This window comes from Pan troglodytes, chromosome X (assembly GCF_028858775.2).
Source record: "Pan troglodytes isolate AG18354 chromosome X, NHGRI_mPanTro3-v2.0_pri, whole genome shotgun sequence".
Classification (NCBI taxonomy): domain Eukaryota; kingdom Metazoa; phylum Chordata; class Mammalia; order Primates; family Hominidae; genus Pan; species Pan troglodytes.
In genome coordinates, this window is record NC_072421.2 from 6,473,347 (window position 1) to 6,496,595 (window position 23,249).

General features: G+C 37.1%; 1 protein-coding gene across 10 annotated transcripts in view; it reads right to left on the reverse strand.

Moving 5' to 3' along the window:
• NLGN4X (neuroligin 4 X-linked) overlaps window positions 1-23,249 on the reverse strand; it is a 341,186-nt gene that overhangs the window by 132,712 nt on the left and 185,225 nt on the right. For 6 of the 10 annotated variants that reach the window (XM_054676653.2, XM_054676657.2, XM_054676654.2 and 3 more), the window contains exons 3-4: window positions 12,703-12,762; window positions 9,278-9,430 (exon numbers count right to left, since the gene is read on the reverse strand). In XM_054676653.2, the coding sequence (XP_054532628.1) occupies window positions 9,278-9,430; window positions 12,703-12,762 (213 nt within the window). The remainder of the gene's footprint in view (window positions 1-9,277; window positions 9,431-12,702; window positions 12,763-23,249) is intronic. The other 4 variants (XM_001139129.8, XM_001138630.7, XM_016943221.3 and 1 more) reach the window with 1 other exon arrangement.

Consider the following 23,249-nt stretch of genomic DNA (forward strand, 5'->3'; position numbering starts at 1 on the left):
ATTTCTGTTTGAATATTTTGATTTCTAAATATGGTTATGCATGTAAAAATAAAATTTCAGCTTCTTTAAAGAAATCCTGAATCGTTTATAAATAGATCAAGGAGAGTCTCCATAGCATGACAGATGCCGGATGATAATTTTGTGTATTTGGGATTGGAAAAAAGAAGTCTTTGAAGAGAAATCTGCACTCCCATGTTCATTGCAGCACTAATCACAACAGCTGAAATATGGAATCAACCTGAATGTCCATCATTAGATGAATGAATAAAGAAAATGGGTTTTATACACATAAGGGACTTTTATTCTACCTCAAAAAAAAGGAAAGAAGTTGTGTCATTTGGGACTACATGGATGAACCAGAGGACATTATGTTAAGTGATACAAGCCAGACACAGAAAGACAAATATCACATGTTCTTACTTATATGTGGAATCTAAAAAAAAGTCAAGCTTACAGAAGCAGAGAGTAGAATGTTCTCTTACAGAACTTGAAGCTGGAGGTGGAGAGGAAACGGGAGATGTTGGCCAAAGGTTACAAAGTTTCAGTTGGCAGGAAAAAGTTCAAAAGATCTGTTCAGTATGGCAAACAAAGTTGAATCACAAGGAATTGAATATTTGAACATCTCTAAGAAAGTAGATTTTAAGTGTTTGCACTAGAAAAATAAGCATTTGAAGTAATGCACTTGTGAATTAGCTCGATTTAGCCATTTCTCAATGGATACATATTTCAAAACATCACTTTGTACATGATCAATATATTCAATTTTTATTTGATGATTAAATGAATACATTAGGGAAAAAAGCACAACATAAAAAAAATTCTTTTCTACCTTGTCTCCACTCCTCCCTTGATTTTTCTTTTGAGTCTTTTTTTAAAATTTGAGACAGGATTTCACTCTGTTGCTGAGACTGGAGTGCAATCACAGCATACTGCAGCCTCGAACTCCTAGGCTCAAGCAATCCTCCTGCCTCAGCTTTTCAAGTAGCTGGTACACCAGGCATACATCACCACATCTGGCTAATTTTTTCTTTTTCCTTCCTTCTTTTCTCTCTCTCTCTCTCTCTGTCTCTCTCTCTCTCTCTCTCCCTCCCTCCCTCTCCCTCTCTCTTTCTTTCTTTCTTTCTTTCTGAGACAGGGTCTCACTAGGTTGTCCAGGCTGATCTGGAACTCCTGGCCTCAAGGAATCCTCCCACCTTGGCCTCCCACAGTGCTGGGATTACAGGTGAGAGCCACTGCACCTAGCCTTCCCCTGATTTTCCTTGCCCAATAAATACCGTTCCATCTGATGTCTCGCTTGTTGTTGAGTCAGCTGAGGACGAGGGAGCCTCTTTGCTCTGCTGTTCCCATCAACTGTTACGTCAATGGCACCTTCCTGGTGAGAGAGTCCTTATCCCACTGCAGTCGTCCCCATCTCTGCTCCATTTGCCTCTCAGGTCCTAATGACAAAGCACTCATCCTTAATTTCCCCTGACCTTCTTCACATCCTGAATAAATCCAATGAATGCAGTGGGCATTTTGAGCCACTAGGAGGCAGAATAGGAAAGTCCAAGCAAATGATCATTCTGAGAGCAAAAAAACATGATACTGGTTTTGTTTGCCCCACCAAAGACCTGTCCACACCTATCTGCAGCCACAACAACCATGGGATTACAGTGTTTCCAAGTGTGTATTCAATGCATGGAAACCTCATTATAAAGAAGATGATGATGAAAAACAAGACATTGTGTTGTGTTTTTTTGTTTTTTGTTTTTTTGTTTTGCAAAGTGTCTTGGTTTTTCTTTATCTGATAATTTTTGGATTAGAGGTTGCCCTATCTTCTGCAATGTGTTCATTCTATTACTGTGTTATCTACTGCATGGACCCCTGCCAACTCCCCAGGCTGGCTTTACCGATAACATCTGCCACCCAGCCCACAAAGAATCTTATTCTAAACGCTCCCATTCTTCCTTCCACCTTTTGCTACTTCCTGGGTTTGAGTGCTCACACACCATTCATCTTGTCTCAGGATTTCACTTTCTCACCCTTCTCTCATGCTTCTTTTACGTCTCTACTTTTGTTTATGTATTTCTCACTAAGTACAATGCTTAACTTTCCGTTCTCCTCATTTAACTTTTTGCAGTGTTTTGTTTTAGTAACGCCTGGGTCCTGTTTTAGACAGAGAGAGGCAATTCTTCCAGTCAAAGTAGGCCATTTACAGAAATCAAATCGGGGGAATCTGAGACATTTTGGTTAGGGGAAGAGAAGAGAGGGATTCTAATGAAACCAGGAGGCTGGCATCAAGGTGTGTTGATTCTCGAAAAAGGAAATGATGCTTTCTTTTTTAATATATATGCTTATGAACTTTTGACTTGATACATAAGATGTGTTCCATTTATCATTTCAAATAAAATCCTTCATAAAGCATTGAAGAAAAGAAATATTGTTAGAAAAAAAGAAATGAAATAGCAAATGTACCAAAAATAGAGCAACTCCTCTAACTTCCAAAGGGGAGAAGAACGTACAGGTCATTTATAAGACAGCTTGACATTTTTCAGCAGGTGTGCTTCAGGGAAATTATAGTGACCCATTGAACTCCCACTAATGTCAGATGCATGTCACATAAATGCACACCCATGGAATTGAGGCTGTAACTCTTGGGAAGAACGTATTGGTCCTCTCTTCTAATGATTTCCAGGCTTCTTTTGTTGAGTGGAATATTACATGGCTCACACATATCACAAAAGCATAAAGGTGAGACCACTCTGGCCGATGTTGCAAGAATGCTTCAGAGCTCAGCCCACCCTCCCTCAATTTCAGAGGAAAACCCTACAAGGGACACCAGAACAGGGAAAGTGACCACATTATTAGGCTGAGCACGTGCATATGGGTTAAGTCACCCAAATTATGACTACAAATGCTGTTTCTGCTATGCATGTTGGTTGCTTTTATATCAAACCATTTCTGTCTTATATTCAATTATGACTCCAAAGCGTCTAATAGGTTTATTCAATGAATGGTCTTAAAGAGAAAGACTACTTCAGAAGACCATGACGCAATCTACCCTCAGATGAAAATTTTCAGGATAGCTATAATATGTGAAAGATTGTAAGAAATGCACCGAAATGATCATTTGACTCAATTTATGCACACGACACAGCAAGCCAGCAATGACATGGGAACTGGGGGTAGGACACCAAATTTCCTGATGAAACACTAGTTCTACTGCACCGAAGAGCTTTGATGTGACAAATGCCATTGTTGTGGTTAATGCCACCATCACCATGAACCAAAGCAAACCAGTATCGATTGAATGGAAATGAATCAGCCTTCAAGGACCCACTTTGAGGAACTTAAAAATACACTGTAAGCATCTTATCACAATTGTGTATCTTGATCAGCAGTAAGAACTTTTTTGCATAATGATAAAAGCTACATCTGATGCTAAAGTGATACTCAATTTCTTCACTCATTCCATGGTTTACTAATTCATACTTGACATTAATTAACAAGGCTGTGGATGAGTTCTGAGTGGTAAGTCAGAGCTCTGGCTTCAGTTACACCCGGGTTTCAGTCCCTGTTCTGACTGCTAGAAGGTGTGATGCCATGAGTAAATCCCATTACCTCAAAGCATTCATCTCCTCATAGGTAGGACATAAGGTTAACTCTTCCAAGGGAGTTTATGAAGATTAAATGAAGTAATATCTGCCAGCCACATAGAGGCACACAATGAGTTGATGTTACATAGTTGGGACTCTTTTGAAGCAACAATTAATTTCAGCATACATGAAGCATGAAGTCATAGGATGACCAAAAAGGTGATAGTACCATGTGAGCTAAACGGAAATACATATTTAAATGGAGGCAGATGAAATCCACTGCAGGTATAGACTTGCACTTGGAGACAACTGGAAAGGGGAAGGAATAAATAAGTTTCAGGTATTTCCATCAAAAAGCATGAGCAAGATGCATTCTCTTTTACATCGAAGGTCTTTGGACTATCATGAACAAAAAAAAAAAAAACAGATTGGGGAGAACTCAAGTTATACTAAAGTAAGGGACTAAGATGGAGAAAAGAGTATTTATTGATTCAGTAATGGCCTTACAGGGATTCAGATTTATCAGATTATCCTCTGCAGTTTCTGTCTGGAGGTGATTGTTCTGAAAGTTTATTACCTGGATTAATGTCTAATCTTCTTAGGGGTAAATGATACGTATGGATGTTGTGAGGTGAATGGGTGATAGGGCATAAGTACTCAAGTGGGTAGGTGAGACCAGGCAAATGCCCTGGCACGTACAGCTCAGCAAGGATTTTGCTGGCTTCTGGCTTCTGAGCAGATAGGAACACCACACACCCTGGCAATGACTAATCTGAGAGGCATTGGTGAACTTGAGGTTTTCCAAATTCTTGAATATATATGTCAGAGACGTTTGAACCAGAGCACCTCCATCTTGAATAAGGGCTGGGTAACGTAAGGCTGGGACCTACTGGGCTGCATTCCCAAGAGGTTAGGCATTCTTAGCCACAGGATGAGACAGGAGGTCAGCACAAGATACAGGCCACAAAGACCTTGCTGATAAAAGGATGCAGTAAAAAAAAAACAGCCAAAACCCACCAAAACCAAGATGGCAACTAGAGTGATGTCTGGTCATCCTCACTACTCATTATACGCTAATTATACGCTAATTACAATGCATTAGCATGCTAAAAGACCCTTCCACAAGCACCATGACAGCTTACAAATGCCATGACAATGTCAGGAAGTTACCCTATATGGTCTAAAAAGGGGAGGAACCCTTAGTTCCAATAATTGCCACCCCTTTCCTGGAAATCTCATGAATAACCAACCCCTTGCTTAGCATATAATCAAGAAATAATCATAAAAATAGCCAACTAGCAGCCCTCGGGCTGCTCTGCTTATGGAGCAGTCATTCTTTATTCCTTTACTTTCCTAATAAACTTACTTTCACTTTACGGATTTGCCTCCAATTCCTTCTTGCACGAGACCCAAGAACCCTCTCTTAGGGTCTGGATTAGGATCCCTTTGTGGTAACATATACACCTTCCTAGTGACAAGGGTGTACAGCAGAACACATAGGAAATCTGTTTATAGAAGTGCAGCTTCTTTAAAAACAAACTGAACACCAATTCAATCAGAAGACACTTCATGTAGATATAAAGAATTACTTTATAGCTATAATGGTACATCTCAATTTGCCTGGGACAATCCCAGTTTATTCATAGCACATGAGCAACTCTCAAACATGTCCCGGATTGGATCATAAATTATATGGCCAATGGCTAGCAAGATTGTGTAGCACAGTTCTGATCATTTTTTAAAAAATAGCAAACATGATGATCTTCTGATTTATTTAATGTCTAGAAGTGTCTTGTAATTTTTTTTAAATTAACATGGTTCAGTCTGGATGCCAATATTTGATAGATATTAGCCATTACAGATTGGGTCAGCTACAATTCTTACTGTGGATAAACAGTAGTATTAATACAATGCATAATGGTATTAATAACACTAGAAATTGTAGTGTGACTGGGTATAATGGTTGCTGCTGAGAGCCTATGAAACTTCGTCTACATGAGTCCATTAAATCTTTTTTAAAAGGTTATTTTTTGGCCAGGCACAGTGGCTCACGCTGGTAATCCCAGCACTTTGGGAGGCCAAGGCGGGTGGATCTCCTGGCGGGTGGATCTCCTGCGTTGATCTCAAACGCAGGAGTTTGAGACCAGCCTGGCCAAAATGGCAAAACCCCGTCTCTACTAAAAATACAAAAATTAGCAGGGTGTGGTGGCAGGCGCCTGTAATCCCAGCTACTGCGGAGGCTGAGGCAGGAGAAGCGCTTGGACCTGGGAGGCAGAGGTTGCAGTGAGCCGAGATCATGCCACTGCCTGGGCAATAAAAGCGAGACTCCATCTCAAAAAAAAAAAAAAAGAAAAGAAAAAAGTTATTTTTTTATTGACAAGCAGATTATATATTAATGAGGTAAAGTGTGTTATTTTGAACCATGGAACTTTTATACTGTACAACAACCTTGCAAGGGAGAGACCACTGCCTTCTACATCTAAGGAAAGAGTCTGAGGAAACGCTAGCTGACTTTCTCAAGGCAGAGGTAGAGGAAAGTTGTTAGCTCCTGTCTGTCTCTGGCTGCAATCTACATTCTTTCCAATGCCAGCATTCCGCTTCCATTATGGGCATGTTTCATCTTTTTAATCCTCTCTTTTGGGTAACAGAAAATAGCATTTGTTACTCCATTAAAAAAAAAAAATCTTAAAACAATATTTTTCCATTCCTCAGGTAGGAAGATAACATTTATGCATTTATGACTTTTATTGGAAGAAAAAGAACTCAAAGAATATTTCAACTTTTTGCCTAAAATTGTATCTACTTGTATGAAATGCACTCACTGAAATGATCATTGCAGTGTCTGCTGTGTATTTTATTTGATCATCTTTTTAAATATCTGGATGCCAAAGGTTTAAAAACATTTTTTCAAGACCGATAATAGGAGTTTCCTGCAAGCAAAAAGTAAATGCCGCCTAGCTGTTTTCAAGAGGACAATAGTAAATGCAAGATCCATAATAAAAACCAATGCAGTCACATTTTAAAGTCTCTATCGTCCTGTAAAATCGGCAAACTTGGCACATTTCATTCCATCAAATGAAAGGGGGTCTGTAGTGTGCTTGGCTGTTCCACACTAGCTCATTGGAGGAATGTAAATAGACCGGCATAGAGATGCTAAATCGCTTCTTTTATTTCTTCCCCACCAATTTTACAGCTCTCTGTTATCTTATGACTTTTAAAAACTCTCCATAACAAAAAGTAGACTTAACAATTTTTCAATTAGCTTTTTTTTTCCTCTAAAAAAAGTGTGTATAATTTCCAGGCTAATTTGCAAGATGTGCAATTGATTCACGAAGGGACAAAACTGATAAAAAAAAATCATAGTGTAGAGTTGCTTGATACAACTGAGCTTTAGGGGGAAAAGGAGATCAATTTATTTTGAAACTCTATCTTATCAGACACATCAATTCATCACGCATGCAACAGAATATTGTGTGATTCCAGCAAAGCAAGAATTTTCTTGATGCCCACTGCTTCCTTCAGAAAAGCATGCCCAAGCTTTCTTCCGTGTGGCCGTGCTACAGGCAGTGCACACACTGCTCCCTTTGAAGAGGGCCTGTGCAGTGCCCTCACACGTACTTTCCTCCTTCCACCTCTTTGTCAGAATGAACCTTTTGTAAAACATCAAGAAGCACAATTTCCTGTTTCCAACACTAGTAGCCAAAGCAACTATCCAGCGCCTCTGAAAACTATTCAGTGAAGCGTGCAATTACTGCTATGCAAAAGTTCAGAGACATTATTCCGCCAAGATGTGGCTCACAGAAAACTACAAAAAATATAGGAAATAAAGCCAACGACATAATAAGCTTTTTGACACTAAAAGGTTTTTTGGTGGTGTTTATTTTCTTTAATGCAGAAACCAACCTGGAATTTTGAGTTCTTTATCAATGTTTCAAAAGATACAACTTTAGCAACACCTGTGACTGATTTGCATTTCAAAGTAAGAAATGCATTTCTCTTAGGGTTTCTTACACCACCTCTTAGGGTTTCTCAGCAATTCACCACCTTTTAGGGCTTCTTACAGGTTAATGTTTTCACAGAGGAAAAAAAAAACCCACTCAAAATGAAATGAAGTCATCTGATTGAAAAGAAAATATTCTTGGCCATATTTGAAGAAAACATTTTCAGTCATATTTCTTGTTTGACAGACCTCCTTTAGTCCATCTTATTTTGCTTTTTATTTTAATTAATTTATTACTATTATTATTATTTTTTTTTTTTTTGAGAAAAGTCTCACTCGGTCGCCCAGGCTGGAGTGCAATGGCGCTATCTCTGCTCATTGCAACCTCGACCTACTGAGATTCTCCCGCCTCAGCCTCCTGAGTAGCTGGGATTACAGGCGTCTGCCATCAGGCCCAGTTAATTTTTGTATTTTTAGTAGAGACAGGGTTTCACCACTTTGGTCAGGCTGTTTTCTAATTCCTGACCTCAAGTGATCTGCCTGCCTGGGCCTCCCAAAGTGCTGGGATTATAGGCAAGAGCCACCACGCCTGGCCTTCATTTTGTTTTGTATTTCATATTGTATCATAATCACACTGGAACCAATATACACATCTCTCTCATGGCTAACTTGTTAAAAACTTTATCTTCTATACCATTTTAATGCATTTTTGCCTGGAAAACAAATGTTTTTACATAGGTCTTAGGAATATTATTCACAAACTAACCAACACCAGGAAAGGCCATCTCAGAAGGTACTGAAATCTGACCCTGAAGATGTATAATTTTCCAACCTACAATTAGAAGAAGATGAATGATGGCCGGGTGTGGTGGCTCACACCTGTAATCCCTGCACTTTGGAAGGCCGAGGCAGGCGGATCACGAGGTCAGGAGTTCGAGACCAGCCTGGCCAATACGGTGAAACCCTGTCTCTATTAAAAACACAAAAATTAGCTGAGTGTGGTGGCATGCGCCTGTAGTCCCAGCTACTTGGGAGGCTGAGGCAGAAGAATCACTTGAACCTGGGAGGCAGAGGTTGTAGTGAGCCAAGATCGCACCACTGCACTCCAGCCTGGGCGACAGAGTGAGATTCCATCTCAAAGAAAAAAAAAAAAAAAAAGAAAGAAAGAAAAGAAATGAAACATCAAAACAAGGAGGAACTAAACTTGAATTTCCATGTATTTAGCTTTTAATCGTAGATCATCAATGGAACAAAAGTCAACTAACAGCTAAGTTTCCTTGCATGCAAATGCAATGGAACCAAAACAACAGATCTTCCAAAGGCTCAATATAATCAGTTAGAGAATTGGATAAAATCTTTTCCTCCACACAATATACTGATTCATACAATGACACAATCAGAAAAGAAAGCTAAGATCTATGGCCATTCCCAACTATAATATCACCAAATATGTGTTCATTGTACAGGTCTATGTAGACAAACATACATTCATTGAACTCCAAGGGAGAAACATGCTATAAATAAAATTTCATTTCATCTTTAAGATCTTAAAGTCTGCATTGGTTTGAGAAGGGTTTCATGACCATGTTGCACAAAGGTAGTAAAAGGAATAAACATATCCAATCACATAAAGTAAATACCGTGAAGTGGAATTAACCAGGAACTGGAATAACAGGATTCAAATCCACGAGCCCCGTCAAAACGAGAAGTGGACTTTTCATGTTTCCTCTTGCTCAGTCATTCACATGATGAAATCACTTACCTAGTATTCCCAGACGGTAGTTAATGGTGATCACGATGACGTTTCCGTAGCTGGCCAAAATGCTGCCGTCAATCATGTTGCCGGTGCCCTCCATGTAAGATCCCCCATGGATATAGACCATGACGGGCTTCTTACTGTTCTGATCATGAATATCTGGAAAAAAAAGCCAAGTAAGGAAACACAATAAAGAATCACACTGACTCACCAATGCTAAATTAAGAAAAAAGGAGATTCACTGATTTCCCTATTTTGACTTGAATTAACCACATTTATTTTTATGGATGATATGACCCTTGATAAGAGTGTCTAAGGAAAATGATCAATGCTATTACGTTTTCTATTTATGGAAATGGTATTTTAAGAAGCATACAGAAATTTAGCATACTCTGCTCATCTAAGCTTCTATATATATCTAAAGCACTAAAAGAAATGGTTTCAGGTAAAGTACACATTTCCTAAATTTTGCTCAAACCCTAAAATGTGATTTAAATTGAATAAACACATGGGACCCTTGACAAAATATATTTTATCTTCTAATTAAGTATAAAATCAACTTCAAAATTATAATTAATTTTAATATAGTTGCATCTTAATTAGCAGGTGAGTGTACACATTCATCTTCAATTTAACAATAAAAACATAAAAGTAGTAGTGAAGCTATAAACTATCAATAAGGGACAGATAATGACAAGAAAGCAAAATCAACAGTTAAAAATTTTTAACTGAACAGAAATAGGGAAAAAAAAGAAAAGATGTCCAAGCAAATGTCTTTGTTCCAGTGATTACAGTAACATACTAACATACTTAGGTGACAAAAATAAAAGAGATGTAATAAAAAATGGCAAAAGAATCCAAACTATTTAAATGCTTTATATTTTCACAGGGAATATAAACTCCCATTGTGACTTGCAACCAATGATTCCTCTTGGTAATTTACTTTATTATTTAAATTAACAATGATGTAAAAACAATGATCTGTGATGACAGAAAGTTGGAGACCATCTGTAGGGCCTTGCTTTGTGAAAAGACCTGTTTTATAACATTAATCAGCCATTAGGGCTGCATTTAATCTTTGGAAGACTGACCTCACGTATAAATATTTCTGGATACAGATATGTGTGTGTGTGTGTGTGTGTGTGTGTGTGTGTGTGTACAAACAATTTAAATATCTTTGTTACTAAAAGAAAACTCAAGTATTTATGCATATTTATTTTCAATTTTTTCATCAATAAAGTTTTTTTTTTCCTCATAATCCACAGGGACACTTTTGAAATACCACAAAGGAATTCTGAGGATGTGAATTACCATCGTTTGGATGGTGGCTCCAATTTGAATGAATTATGATCACAATTTTACTGGGTGCATACAGAAGACACGACATACCCATTGGTCACAGTAAAGCACACAAAAGAGTGTCAAGTTACCCAAGTATTTATTTGCAGATATTTAATCCACGGCAGAAAAGTGTTTTTTGTTTTCTCATATAAAATTCAAATATGAAGTAAAAATCTTCTATTAATCATTTATTCATCATACACTACGGGAAATGTCTTCTGCTATATGAATAAGAAATGGCTTTTCTCATGATCCACTGCTTCTTTCTGGTTCCTAATTTGCTGTTTTTGGCCTCATTTCTTTTACCATTACCAGCGGTTGCCTAGTAAATTGTGGAAAAAAAGAGTAAGTAGAGATTTTGAAGGGCTGCTTTAAAGTGCTCCCTTGGAAAATATGTGAGATTAACATGTCTTACCTTTCATAAAATATAGAACAAGACTCTCTTGAACTTGTGGAAGTAATAACCAGTTGTTATATTAATGCAAAGTCAAAAAATCATAACAATATGAAATGAAAATTAGATGGCATTTTAATGGTAATAAAGATTCACTGGGAACACTGTGAAAACAGATCCTAATTATCGAGAGGAAATGTATTAAAAAGAGAAGGCCAAACAGGATACAAATTAGAGCAGTATAAGGTATGAGACAAAAGTTTATTTCGTTTTTATGTATTTGCTCAATACTGATAAAACGTCAGGCATTCAGAAGCCCTTATCAAAGAAGGGGCTACCTGAAGCAGGTGTAGATTTTGATCTCCTATGGCCATCAGAATGGAGATCTCTGAGAGAGCTACTTGAGACAGTGACAGCTCTATGAGCTCAGTAAAAATAATAATATTCAAAATGTTAAGGGAAGACTGGGCACAGAAAGGGTGTTGGCAAGATTTCTTTTCTTGGAGAACAGTTGATTTATGAAGATAAGCAAGGAGGGGAGCAACTACAAGAATTGGTCAAAAGACCCTGTCATGGACGTTGGGCTTGACCAGCAAGGATAATTCAGGACTCACTTTTGGGCTTTAAATTGCCTTTCAGACAGAGACCCAAAGGTCCAGCCAGGGCCTTAATGGAGTTCCATGCATTTTGCTACCCAGATGGGAAAAATGTGCTTTTAGCTAATCCTATAGAGCCTTACCAATGAAGAACGGCTTGCTTGAGTACTTTTTTTGTTGCTTCTCCTCTTTAAAAAAAAAAAATCATTTCTTGTGCAGAAAGGGCAGAAAAACAGCGTGCGAGTTGTCTGCATGAGTACCTCAGACCTACCATCTTTTAAAAAAAAATCCTTTCACTTCTGGTAGACAATGTGTTGAGCAATTTGGTAGCCTTAAGAAGAAACTTCACAGCAACAAAACATTTTAAGGAGAAAAACGTTTTCAAAAAAGCCGTGGTGTGAAAAGAAAGATGAACATAGCTAGCTTTTTGTCCTTTTTCAGTTCTGAGATACTCTTATCTTCCCCCCCCCGACCACTTAAATGCTGTAAAAGGCAGTCCTGAATGCATCAGGGCTCGTTAACAACAGCATCTCGTTAAAACACTTTTTGGTGTACTTCACTGTGAGCAGATAATCAGAAATCTATGTTGGAATCAATATGTTTGTGAAGAAAAAAAAAACTGATATTTCAGCCCCCCCCCCCAAAAAAAAAATTCTTCTAAGGTGCTGTAGAGTTTTGCAGTTTATAAAAATAATTAAGGAAACCAAAGCTCCAAAGTAGTATATTAACTTACAAAATAACATTTGGAAGGGAGAAAATAGACTATACATGCATGTTTTAAAATTCCATTTTCTCTTCTTGTGACCAAGCCAAAAAAAAAAAAAAAAAAAAAAGGGCTTCTCTGTAAACAGTAGTTCATTGCTCTTTTCACGTTTAGAAACAATGTTTATACTTCTCACAGTGATTTGTTTCCTGTACATGGTAACCGGGATTAAAAAATGACAGTGGTTTCTATACAAGAAGAAAATAATTAAAGAAGCACACCAAAGTGTACTAGTTTTAAATAAGGGGAGAAAAAACAGATTGAAATGAAAAAAAAAGAGAGATAGATAGATACAAAATCATGCATTGGGGTTGAGCTTTGAAAAAACAAAAAATACCTTCGTCTTCACCACGGTCATTACTCGTTATATCATCTGCGTTTTTCTTTGTGTTGGCTCCTGGGGTCATATTGAGAAGGAAAATAAAGGGAAAAAAGAGAATTCAAAAACAACAGGTTTTCAAAAAATTAAGAAAAGAGAGAGATGCTACCCAGAAAAAGAAAAAAAAAAGAATGTAACACAAAAAGTTGAAATCTGTTACATTTGGATTTCAAAAAAATGAGATAGGGAAATGCAAAATGCATATAAACATAAAGATGTCAAGAAGAACAAATTCAAAATGTTACTTGCAAAAAATATTAGATATCCTGTGAATATGCAGTTGGGAGTTAAAATGATGCTACTGCAAAAAAAAATGCTAACGTGAGTTGTTTTTAAAAAAGAGAAAATTAAATTATTAGAAAAGACATTTCCCACATTCTTTAAAGAAATGCTTATGGCGTATTCAATGGTCCTCTGATGTTAACATGTTATAATTTAAATAAATTTTTGAAATGTTACTGACACATTATGGTTAGAAATTTTCATAAGGCAAGCAAAAACACACACAGTAAACATGGAAGGACTTTATTCAAAATATTATATAATTGACATTAATTTCATGCATTAAAAACTTATAAACATGCAATCTCAAAAAGTCAGAATTGTGACTAATTTAAATCACTAAGATTTACCTCCACTCTGTGTTTAGAGAAGCACTACCCACTATTCACTCTTGTTTTCTTCTATTAAAATCTACTACATGCAATAAATATTTAAGTCAGGACAAAACATTATAGACCATGTCCTATGTGTTTACAATAGTTATTAAATATCATTTGAAAGTTATGTCCTCTGTGTGTAAAATAGCTATTAAATATCGTTTGAAGATCATGTCCTCTGTGTTTAAAATAGTTACTAAATATCATTTGAAAGTTATTGGTACGTGAATTTGTTGAAGAAAATAAAAATCGAAGTCATCTACCTTGATCACCTCAATAAGATCTGCATAGGAATTTTAATATAGGCAAAATGCAGGAAGAGGCCCTTAAGGATAGCAAAAACTAGCTTATGCTCTTAGTGCACAGAGCACCATTTTGGTTTTTATAGTTTCCACATTTAAAAGGTGTGCACATTTAATTTTGCTTGAATTAATTAATTGGCTCCATTGCTTCCTTCTCATAGACAGACGCAGCCCATATGTGCATATCCCACTATCAATAACTTTAACTGCGTCAATCAATCAAGACAGTCTTTGCCTTCCTATAGGGTTCTAGGGTAAGCGGATTAAGGCAAAGGGAAAATATTGTCATCTCCAACACTTGTGAATGGAAAACACTCCTCTGTTCTACATAACTCAGAAGGGCTTAAACATATTTTGAAACCAAGACTTGATAATGCTGTTTCCATATATCAAACAAAAGTCAAATAATGTCCATTTCATGGGGGCTTAATACCTTTTAAAACCAGACCTGGGTGGGTGCATGGGTGTGATAGCCTTGCTGATCCACTTTCTGTCTTTACAAGATTTGCCTTCTCTAGGCATTTCATATAAATGAACTCATATAATATGTGGTATTTTGTGTCTGGTTTCTTTTACTTAGCATACGTTTTCAATGTCCTTCCATACTGTAGCATGCATCAATACTTCATTCCTTTTTATGGCTAAATTATTTTCCATTGTATGGGTATACCACATCTTTTAAATCCATTTATTTGTTGAGTGACATTTGGTTTATTTCTACTTGTTGATTATTATTAATAAAGCTGCTATGAACATTTGTGTACTATTTTTTGCATGGATATATGTTTTCATCTCTATTGCATAGATACCTAGGGGTGAAATTGCTGTTTCATAAGGCAAATTTATGCTTAATGTTTTAATAAACTGACAGACTATTTTCCAAATCAGCTGCAATACCTGGCATTCTCACCAACGGTGGTATAAAGGGTCTCTATTTCTCTATTACCTAGCCAACACTTGCTAATATCCTTTTTTGTTATAACCATACTAATGGATGTGAAATGGTGTCTCATCGTAGGTTTTTTTTTTTTTTTTTCAAAGTCTTGCTCTGTTGCCCAGGCTGGAGTGCAGTGGTACGATCTCGGCTCACTACAACCTCCACCTCCTGGGTTTAAGCAATTCTCGTGCCTCAGCCTCTCAAGTGGCTGGGACTACAGGCATGCACCACTATTCCTGGTTAATTTTTGTATTTTTAGTAGACATGGGTCTTGCCCTGTTGGCCAGGTTGGTCTTGAACTCCTGCCTCAAGCGATCCACTCATCTTGGCCTCCTAAAGTGCTGGGATTACAAGCATGAGCCACTGCACCTGGCCTCATTGTAGTTTTCATTTGCATTTAGCTAATGTTTAGTAACTAATGATATTAAATATCTTCTCATGTACACTCTCTTTGCAGAAATGTCTATTAATTTATTTTTGTCCATTAAAAAATAATTTCTTTCCTTCTTATTATTGAATAGTAAGTGGTTTGTTTACATATTTTCTAGATAAAAGTCTTTTATTGGGAATATGGTTGGCAAATCTCCTCTCCCAGTTTATGGCTTGTCTTTTGGTTTTCTCAACAAATAGCACTTTATGTTCTCAATAGTGCCTTTTGAAGTGTAAAAGTTTTTAATTTTGATGAGTTTCACTTGATCAATTCTTTTAAGGATTGTACTTTTGAGGTCATATTTATGAAATCTTTCCCAATCCATGGCCCTGAAGACCTTCTCCTGTGTTGCTGAAGTTTCCTAAAAGTTTAAGAGCTTTAATTCTTATATTTCCACCTGTCGTTCATTTTGAGTTAATTTTTGGATACAATAAGAGGTAAGAGTTGAAATTGATCTTTTTACATATGAATATCCAATTGTCTCAGAACCATTTATTGAAAAGACTATCCTTGCCTCCTTTAATTGTTTTGGCACCATTGTTAAAAATCTATTGACTACAAATTGAAGGATTTATTTCTAAACCCTTATAATTGACGCTTGAACAACACAGTTCTGAACTGTGCAGATCCACTTATATGTGGATTTTCTTCTGCCTCTGCCACCCGAGACTGCAAGACCAACCTCTCCTCTCCCTCGTCCTCCTCAGCCTATTCAACCTGAAGATGAGGATGAAGATCTTTAAGAAGATCCACTTCTATTTAATGAGTGGTAAATATATGTTCTCTTCCTTATGATTTTCTTAATGGTATTTTCTTTTCTCTAACTTAGTTTATTGTGAGAATACAGTGCATTGTATATATAACATACAAAAGATGTGATAATTAGCTGTTTATGTTATTGGTAAGGCTTCCAGTCAACAGTAGACTATTGGTTGTTAAGTGTTGCGGGGGTAAAAAGTTTTAAGTGAATTTTCGACTGTGCAGGGGTTCTAACCTTCACGTTGTTCAATGGCCAACTGTAATTAATTATATTTCATTGGTCTAAATTTATACCCATGTGAGTTGCCTGCTATCTTGATTACTATATCTTTATAGTACCTTTTAAAATAGAGAAATGGAAGCCCTCCAACTTTCTTCCCCTTTTCCAAGGTCTTTTTGATTGCTCTAGATCCTTTGCCTTTCCATGAAAATTTCCAAATCAGCTTGTTAGTTGCAATAAAAACTCCTGCTGAGATTTCGATAGAAATTACTTGCCAAATCCCAACTTTAAATTAATCTTGTATATCAGAGCCTGACCCAGAAACATAATTAGATGCTGTCTTTCCTGTTCTACGTATATTTAATTTGTTTATCCTTTCATTCTTTTTTAATAAACTGCTGCTCTATTTGTCCATGTAAATATAACTAATTAAATGCTTTTAAAACAAACCAAGTTCTCTTGAGTATCTAGTTTAGACACAACCATGGACTATGTAAATGCAGGTTTTAGAAGATTCAGGAAAAACAATTTGTCTACAGTTTATTCAAGAATAAACCCAGCTTGTGGCTGGCGCACACACACACACACACACACACACACACACACACACAAAGCCCAAATAAAACCTAGGTAGGCTGTGAGTTTCCTTTCTCTTCTCTATGTCTACCCTTCCTCAAAATTCCAGAATAATATTCCTTTTCATACAACAATTAGCATCTCCGTAAAACCTCTGTGCAGAACTGGCTTTAAATATTAAAGAGAAGATTTAAATACTCCAAGCAAAAGTACAACCATTCTATTATTAAAATTTAAATATCATTTTATAAATAAAATCTCAATGTCCCTAATCCTGAAGAATATTCCAGCTTTTTTTAACCTGTTCCTCTGATGTCCCCATTTAGTGCTTTATCTATGTTATTTTCAAAAGTTAGTCTATTTAAAATAGCACTTTATGTTATGAATGTAAGAGAAAAACTTTGTAAAGAATTTGGAAAATGATATGGGCGCGGTGGCTCATGCCTGTAATCCCAACACTTTGGGACGTCGAGGTGGGCGGAGGTCAGGAGTTCCGGAACAGACTGACCAACATGGTGAAACCTCTTCTCTATGAAAATTACAAAAAATTAGCCAGACATGGTGGTGCATGCCTGTTGTCCCAGCTATTCGGGAGACTGAGGTGGCAGGATCACTTGAGTCTAGGAGGTGGAGGTTGCAGTGAGCTGAGATCGCCCTGCTGCACTCCAGCCTGGGTGAAACAGCCAGACCTTATCACAAAAAAAAATGAAAATAAAAATAAAAAAAATAAAAATAAATTGGAAAATGAAGACTATTGTCAAAGTGAAAATTAACATCAAAGGAAAACCTCACAGTCACATATACTGCTGTTAACATTACAAGTCAGAAAAACAATTTAAATCTGTATTTTTAATATATTAATTATTGCCACTTACATATCTAAATCATCATAGAAAGTCAATAGATACAAATGTGATCTTATCTAAGCTAGAATATAAGGAAATAATAGAACCAAAAAGAACCTTCAGCATTATTGTTCTGCATGAGATATCATATTGAACTGTATTAGTAGTTCATAGTTTACTGCATATTCGTTTTCTTTTAAGTGGGCAAGGTTAATTTTCAACTTAGTCTTGTTAAGTAGAGAAAGAGACTTTTTAAGCTAAGTACATTATTTCCACACAGGGAAAGTTGCATACGGTGGGGGGTGGGGGAGGGGCACTGAAAGAAATGTTTTCTTGGCTATCACAGATGTGGATGTGATTGATTATTTTGTCACTTGGCCATAGAGTAATATGGGCTTAATCTTCTAATCCAATGCAATATCCCCAGCTCTCGGCAGCAAGGAAGTGACTGGCATGTCCTCACAGACTGCCCATGACACATGGGTTCATTCACTCAGAAGCCAATTCCTTCTGCAAATATGTGTTGACCCTTTTAACATGCAGTCCCGACTAAGAGAGGTAATGCCATGCAGTCCTGGCTAAAAGAGGTAATGACACACCCACACTGAAGAAGGAGATGAACATCAGAGACAGACATGCACACAGATCATTCCAACGGGGCAGGAAAATGCATGCATGAATTTAGGATCCTCTGCTGTTCCTGGTAGGAGAGTCTGGGGATAGAGGGGTGGCTGGTGAGGAAGTGGGTTAGGGCTTCTAAATATGCACAGAAGATCTGGGGCCAGGAATAAATTTATGGGAGCAAAGAAAACAGGCTGCTCTGAGCAGAAGCATGGGTTGGAGGCTGAGGGCACAGAAGGGACATGAATAGCCCCAGAAAGATGAGAAGAACAGGTACACAACCTGGACACCTCCTCTTTCCTCCATACACCTGGAGAACAGACTCTAGCTGGGGAAAATATTCCATGCATACACTTGAAATATATTTGAGCCTCCACTTGAATAATACTACCACAATGAATTTGAAAGATGACCTTCAGATGATTTTCGGATTGGATCATTTACCGATGGGCTTCACCCAATGTATATGCACCTTGAAAAATTGGTTAGCAACAGAAAAGTTCAGTTTCTGCATTTGAAAGAACTGCCATAGCTGACCTATGGCTTCTTTTTTCTTTTTCTGAAATCAGAACACCTGAACAGGACCAAACTTCACTCTTAATGGAAATATGTATAAGATAGGAGGCTTATTTTATGGAGCCTTCAGCAAAGGGGCTTTCCAGAAAGCAGCATTCAAAAAGATATTTCTTGTATTATAAACCCTGGCAGAAAAGGTTGGTAACAAAGTGTCATGCCTACTGAAGGTCATCCTTTTGTGATGTGGGAAGAAGCTTTTGGTGACCAGGAAGGCTTAGAAAGGAGAACATCTGGGGGCTGAGTACCTGAAAATTAGTTTCTTTAAAATCATCAGCAGAGTCATACTTTGAAAAATTTTGAAAAGACATCTGCCAGTTTGAAGACCCCAGCTCCAGGGCACATAACTAATAGATAGACAATTGTTGAATTACAGGGTGTAGTCCACTGACAGGCAAAAGGTTCCCAGTTCTACAATCCTCCCCGTGAATTTACTATTCCTCATACATAGAGAGTCTGTACTTTCACCCCTTGAATCTTGAGTGGCTTTAAGATTGCATTTTTTCAAAAGAAAAAATATAATGATGTGCTGTTTCCAAGACTGGGACTCAAATCCCCTGTACCTATTCTTACTCTCTTGAAACTCTGCCGCTGCCCTGTGAAAAATTCAGACTAGCAGGTTGCACAACAAGAGATCTCATAGAGAAGAACCCATTGGCCCCAACCTAGGCAAAATTACCTCCAGCAACCCCCAATTACCTAAGAGAACTCACTCCAAATCAACAATGCATACACATGAATGAGCCCAGCCAAGACCAAAATAAATTTCCAGCTAACAAGATGCAGAGGCTCATAAGCAGTAATAGGCGCTTATTGTCTTAAGGCATTGACTTTTAGAGTCCTATGTTATGCAGCAGTAGCTAACTGATACATAGGGTAATACTAATTTTATCTTCAGTAGATACTGGCATAGTTCTTTCCAAACAAGTTGTATTATGCTATACACCCACTAGCAGGTAAGAAAATTTCCTGGCCCTTACTCTGTTGTCAATACTTGACATTATCAGACAATACATTTGCCACTTTGATGAGTATAAAATATTAACAGTTTATATTTCAATTTGCATGTTCCTTAAAACTAGTACAGATGCATTTCTATATTCCCATTCTAAATTCCCATCTTGAATAGCAATCCAATTTTTGACTGGCTGAATGTCTGTTATTGATTTGTAGGAAATCTTTATATTCATGGATGCTGGCCTCTTTTTGAGCATGTAAAAGCAAACATTTAACAGTGCATAGCAGTGCTGCATATGGTTCTAAGGGCTTTATGCATATTGAATATGCATTTTGTTTGTTTGTTTTTTAGAGACAAAGTCTTGCTCTGTCACACAGGCTGGAGTGCAGTCACACAACTGTAGCTTACCGCAGCCTCCAACTCAAGGGCTCCAGTGATTCTTCGACCTCAGCCTCCCGAGTAGCTGGGACTACAGGTGTGCACCACCACACCTGGTTAATTTTTTTCTATTTCTTGTAGAGATAAAGTCTCACTATGTTGTCCAGGCTAGTCTTGAACTCTTGGCCTCAAGCAAGTCTCCCACCTCAGCCTCCCAAAGTGCTGTATTACAGGTGTGAGCCACTGTGTCCAGCTCCGAATATGCATTTTTCATAAATACCTTATGAGATGTATAACTAATATCATTTTATAGCTGAGGAAAATTAGGTATACAGATAATAAATAATTTGCCCAAGTTTACACACTTGAGCATTGGTGATATCTAGTCTGTTGTCTTTAACCATTTTATTGATTTTTAATTATCTAAAGTAATGCTTTAAAATGCATAAGTATTATAATTTATCACTATTTTTTCTCTATAATTTCTGCTTTTTTTTAAAAAAATGATTACTTAATCCAGAAACACAAAGACATTTTATTTGCTTACATATTCTCCTAACAGTTTTAAGGTTTTATTTCACATCTGGGTCATAACTCACCTGGAATTTATTTATCTGGATGCTAGAGCACAGAGATTATTTTAATTATTTCCTTACAGAACAGTTCCATTTCCAGCTACATAGGTATTACAGCTCTTTACTTACATGCCAAGTTTTATATCTGCTAGATTCTGTTTCTGTCTACCTTGTTCTGTTCTATTTTTCTATATACCTAGCCTGTCTTATTTTATCTGGTTTACAGATAAATGATAGACAGATATAATTGCTTAATTGAGATATAATTAATATACCATACACATCACCGTGTCAAAGTATGCAATCCAATGGTTTTTAATATATTCATGGATCTGTGCAATAATTGACAATATCTAATGGCAGAACATTTTCATGATCCCCCCCAAAAAAATATGGTACCATTTAGTGGTCACTCTCAGCCCCTGGAAACTACCCATTCATTTGTGTCTTTCTGGATTTGCTTATTTGGACATTCCGGATGTGGGGGGTGACACACTGTCCTTATTCTTAGCTTTCATTATAAGAGGACTTGAACACACCTACATGCAACCCTGACAAGCTTCCATGAAGAGTCTATGCTAGCCTGTTAGAGGATGATATTCCACATGGAGCACTGTCAAGCACCCTGTTAAGATAGTGCTTGGCCAATGAGCACCCAACAGACCTGGAAGCTGACTCTAGACTGAAGAGCCTCCCAGCTGAGCACAGCCCAGATGTCCAGCCAAGAATCATAACCTAAATAGAGGTTGTTTGAGATGCTTAGCTAAATAAAGGTTGTTTGAGATGCTCGGCTTTGAGATGGTTCCTTACGTAGCAAAAGCTAACTGATACTCTACCAGGAACATGGCTTAACTCATTTCATCATCAGGTTTCTTTAGAACTTTTGGGCATTCTCTGCTGTTTCCCCCATCTGCAAAGCCCATATGCTCCTGGAAGATTCATTTTTACTGATCAGCTTAAATTCCATTTCCTCAGAAAGGCATTCCCTGTTCATCCCAACCTTCCATTCATAAATGAACTTGGGTTCCTCAATTATTCACTGTAGTTGGCATTTTTCTTCACAAAATGAATTGTAATGTGTAATATGATATCTTGTTAAATAAGGTCTCCCTGTTAGATTGTTAGCAACAAGAAAAAGGTGTTACCTGTGATTTTTCAACACCATATTCCTTAATTTGCAATGCCTACCAAAATATTCAGCACATATAATATAAGTTACATGGTAAATATCTTTTGGATGAATCATATATTTTTGGCTGCAAGCCCACCTCTATTATAAGAGTCACAGTCATAACAGCTATGACAACCAGTGATGAATACAGCCTTTACGTAACAAGTGTAACTAATTCTCCTCTCAAGCAGGGAAATGCAATATTGCATCTTCTTATTTAACTTTGAGAGTAGATACTAAATTATAATTCATGACGTGGCAATAACGTGATTTTGGTTAGCATATAGTATATAAGAATTCTGCCATTTGTCATTTCAAAAAACAGGATGAAATGCTTTTGTGATGCCAGTAAAAGCAAGGTCTAATTCTAATTTTCTACTAGCTCAAAAATGCTTCATTGTAATAATGGAAATAGGATTTTCTGTATTTTTCTTGTTTTTCTCTTAGTAGCTTTGGAAGACAGACTGAGAGAAAAAGGTGAATAGTAATTTTCCTTTGATGTTTTGCTGGATTTAGCAATAATTGATTTCACACTTTTACAGGTAGGAATCAAAATAAATCTAAAGATTTTATGGGTCTCTGACATATTCCTGTGCTTACTATTAGAGTCCTAGAGCATTGTCTAACTTTCCATAAGCATTTTTTGTTGCAAATTTTACTATTGAAATGTTTCTGTCCTCAGAAATGAAATACAAATCCTATTATATTTACATGAGCCTTTCCCATTTTTTTTTTTAGAATTTTCAGCTGATAGACAATATTATCTCGAAGAATCTATGAGCTTGAGATTAAACCACAGTGTGTTTAAAAATAGGTACTAAATAATGTATTTTGCCAGGTATTTTTAAATGTATGTTTATTAAGAAAAGTCATGTTGAGAAGATAATTGACTTTCATTTGTCCTAAGATGCTTGTTGAAATGTTGTATTAAAAACCTAACATACCCATAGAGGTTATATATATATATATATCGTATACACGATATATATATATATATACACACACACGTACACATATCTATACATATAACTCTTGAAATGTTGTACTAGAAACCTAATAATGCCTGGCGCAGTGGCTCACGCCTGTAATCCTGGCACTTTGGGAGGCCAGGGCAGGCAGATCACCTGAGGCCAGGAGTTCAAGACAAGTCTGGCCAACAAGGTGAAACCTCATCTTTACTAAAAATACAAAAAATAGCCAGACATGGTGTCACATGCCTGTAATCACAGCTACTTGGGAGACTGAGGCACAAGAATCACTAGAATCCAGGAGGCGGAGGCTGCAGTGAGCCAAGATCACGCCACTGCACTCTAGCCTGCACGACAGAGTGAGATTCCATCTCAAAAAAAACAACAAAACCATCAAACAAACAAAACCTAATAACTTCTATGCACGCGCATACACACACACACACACACACACACACGTATATATATTAACCTCTACAGGTATATATATACCTGTCAGAAGTTATTAGGTTTTTAACACAATATTTCAAGAG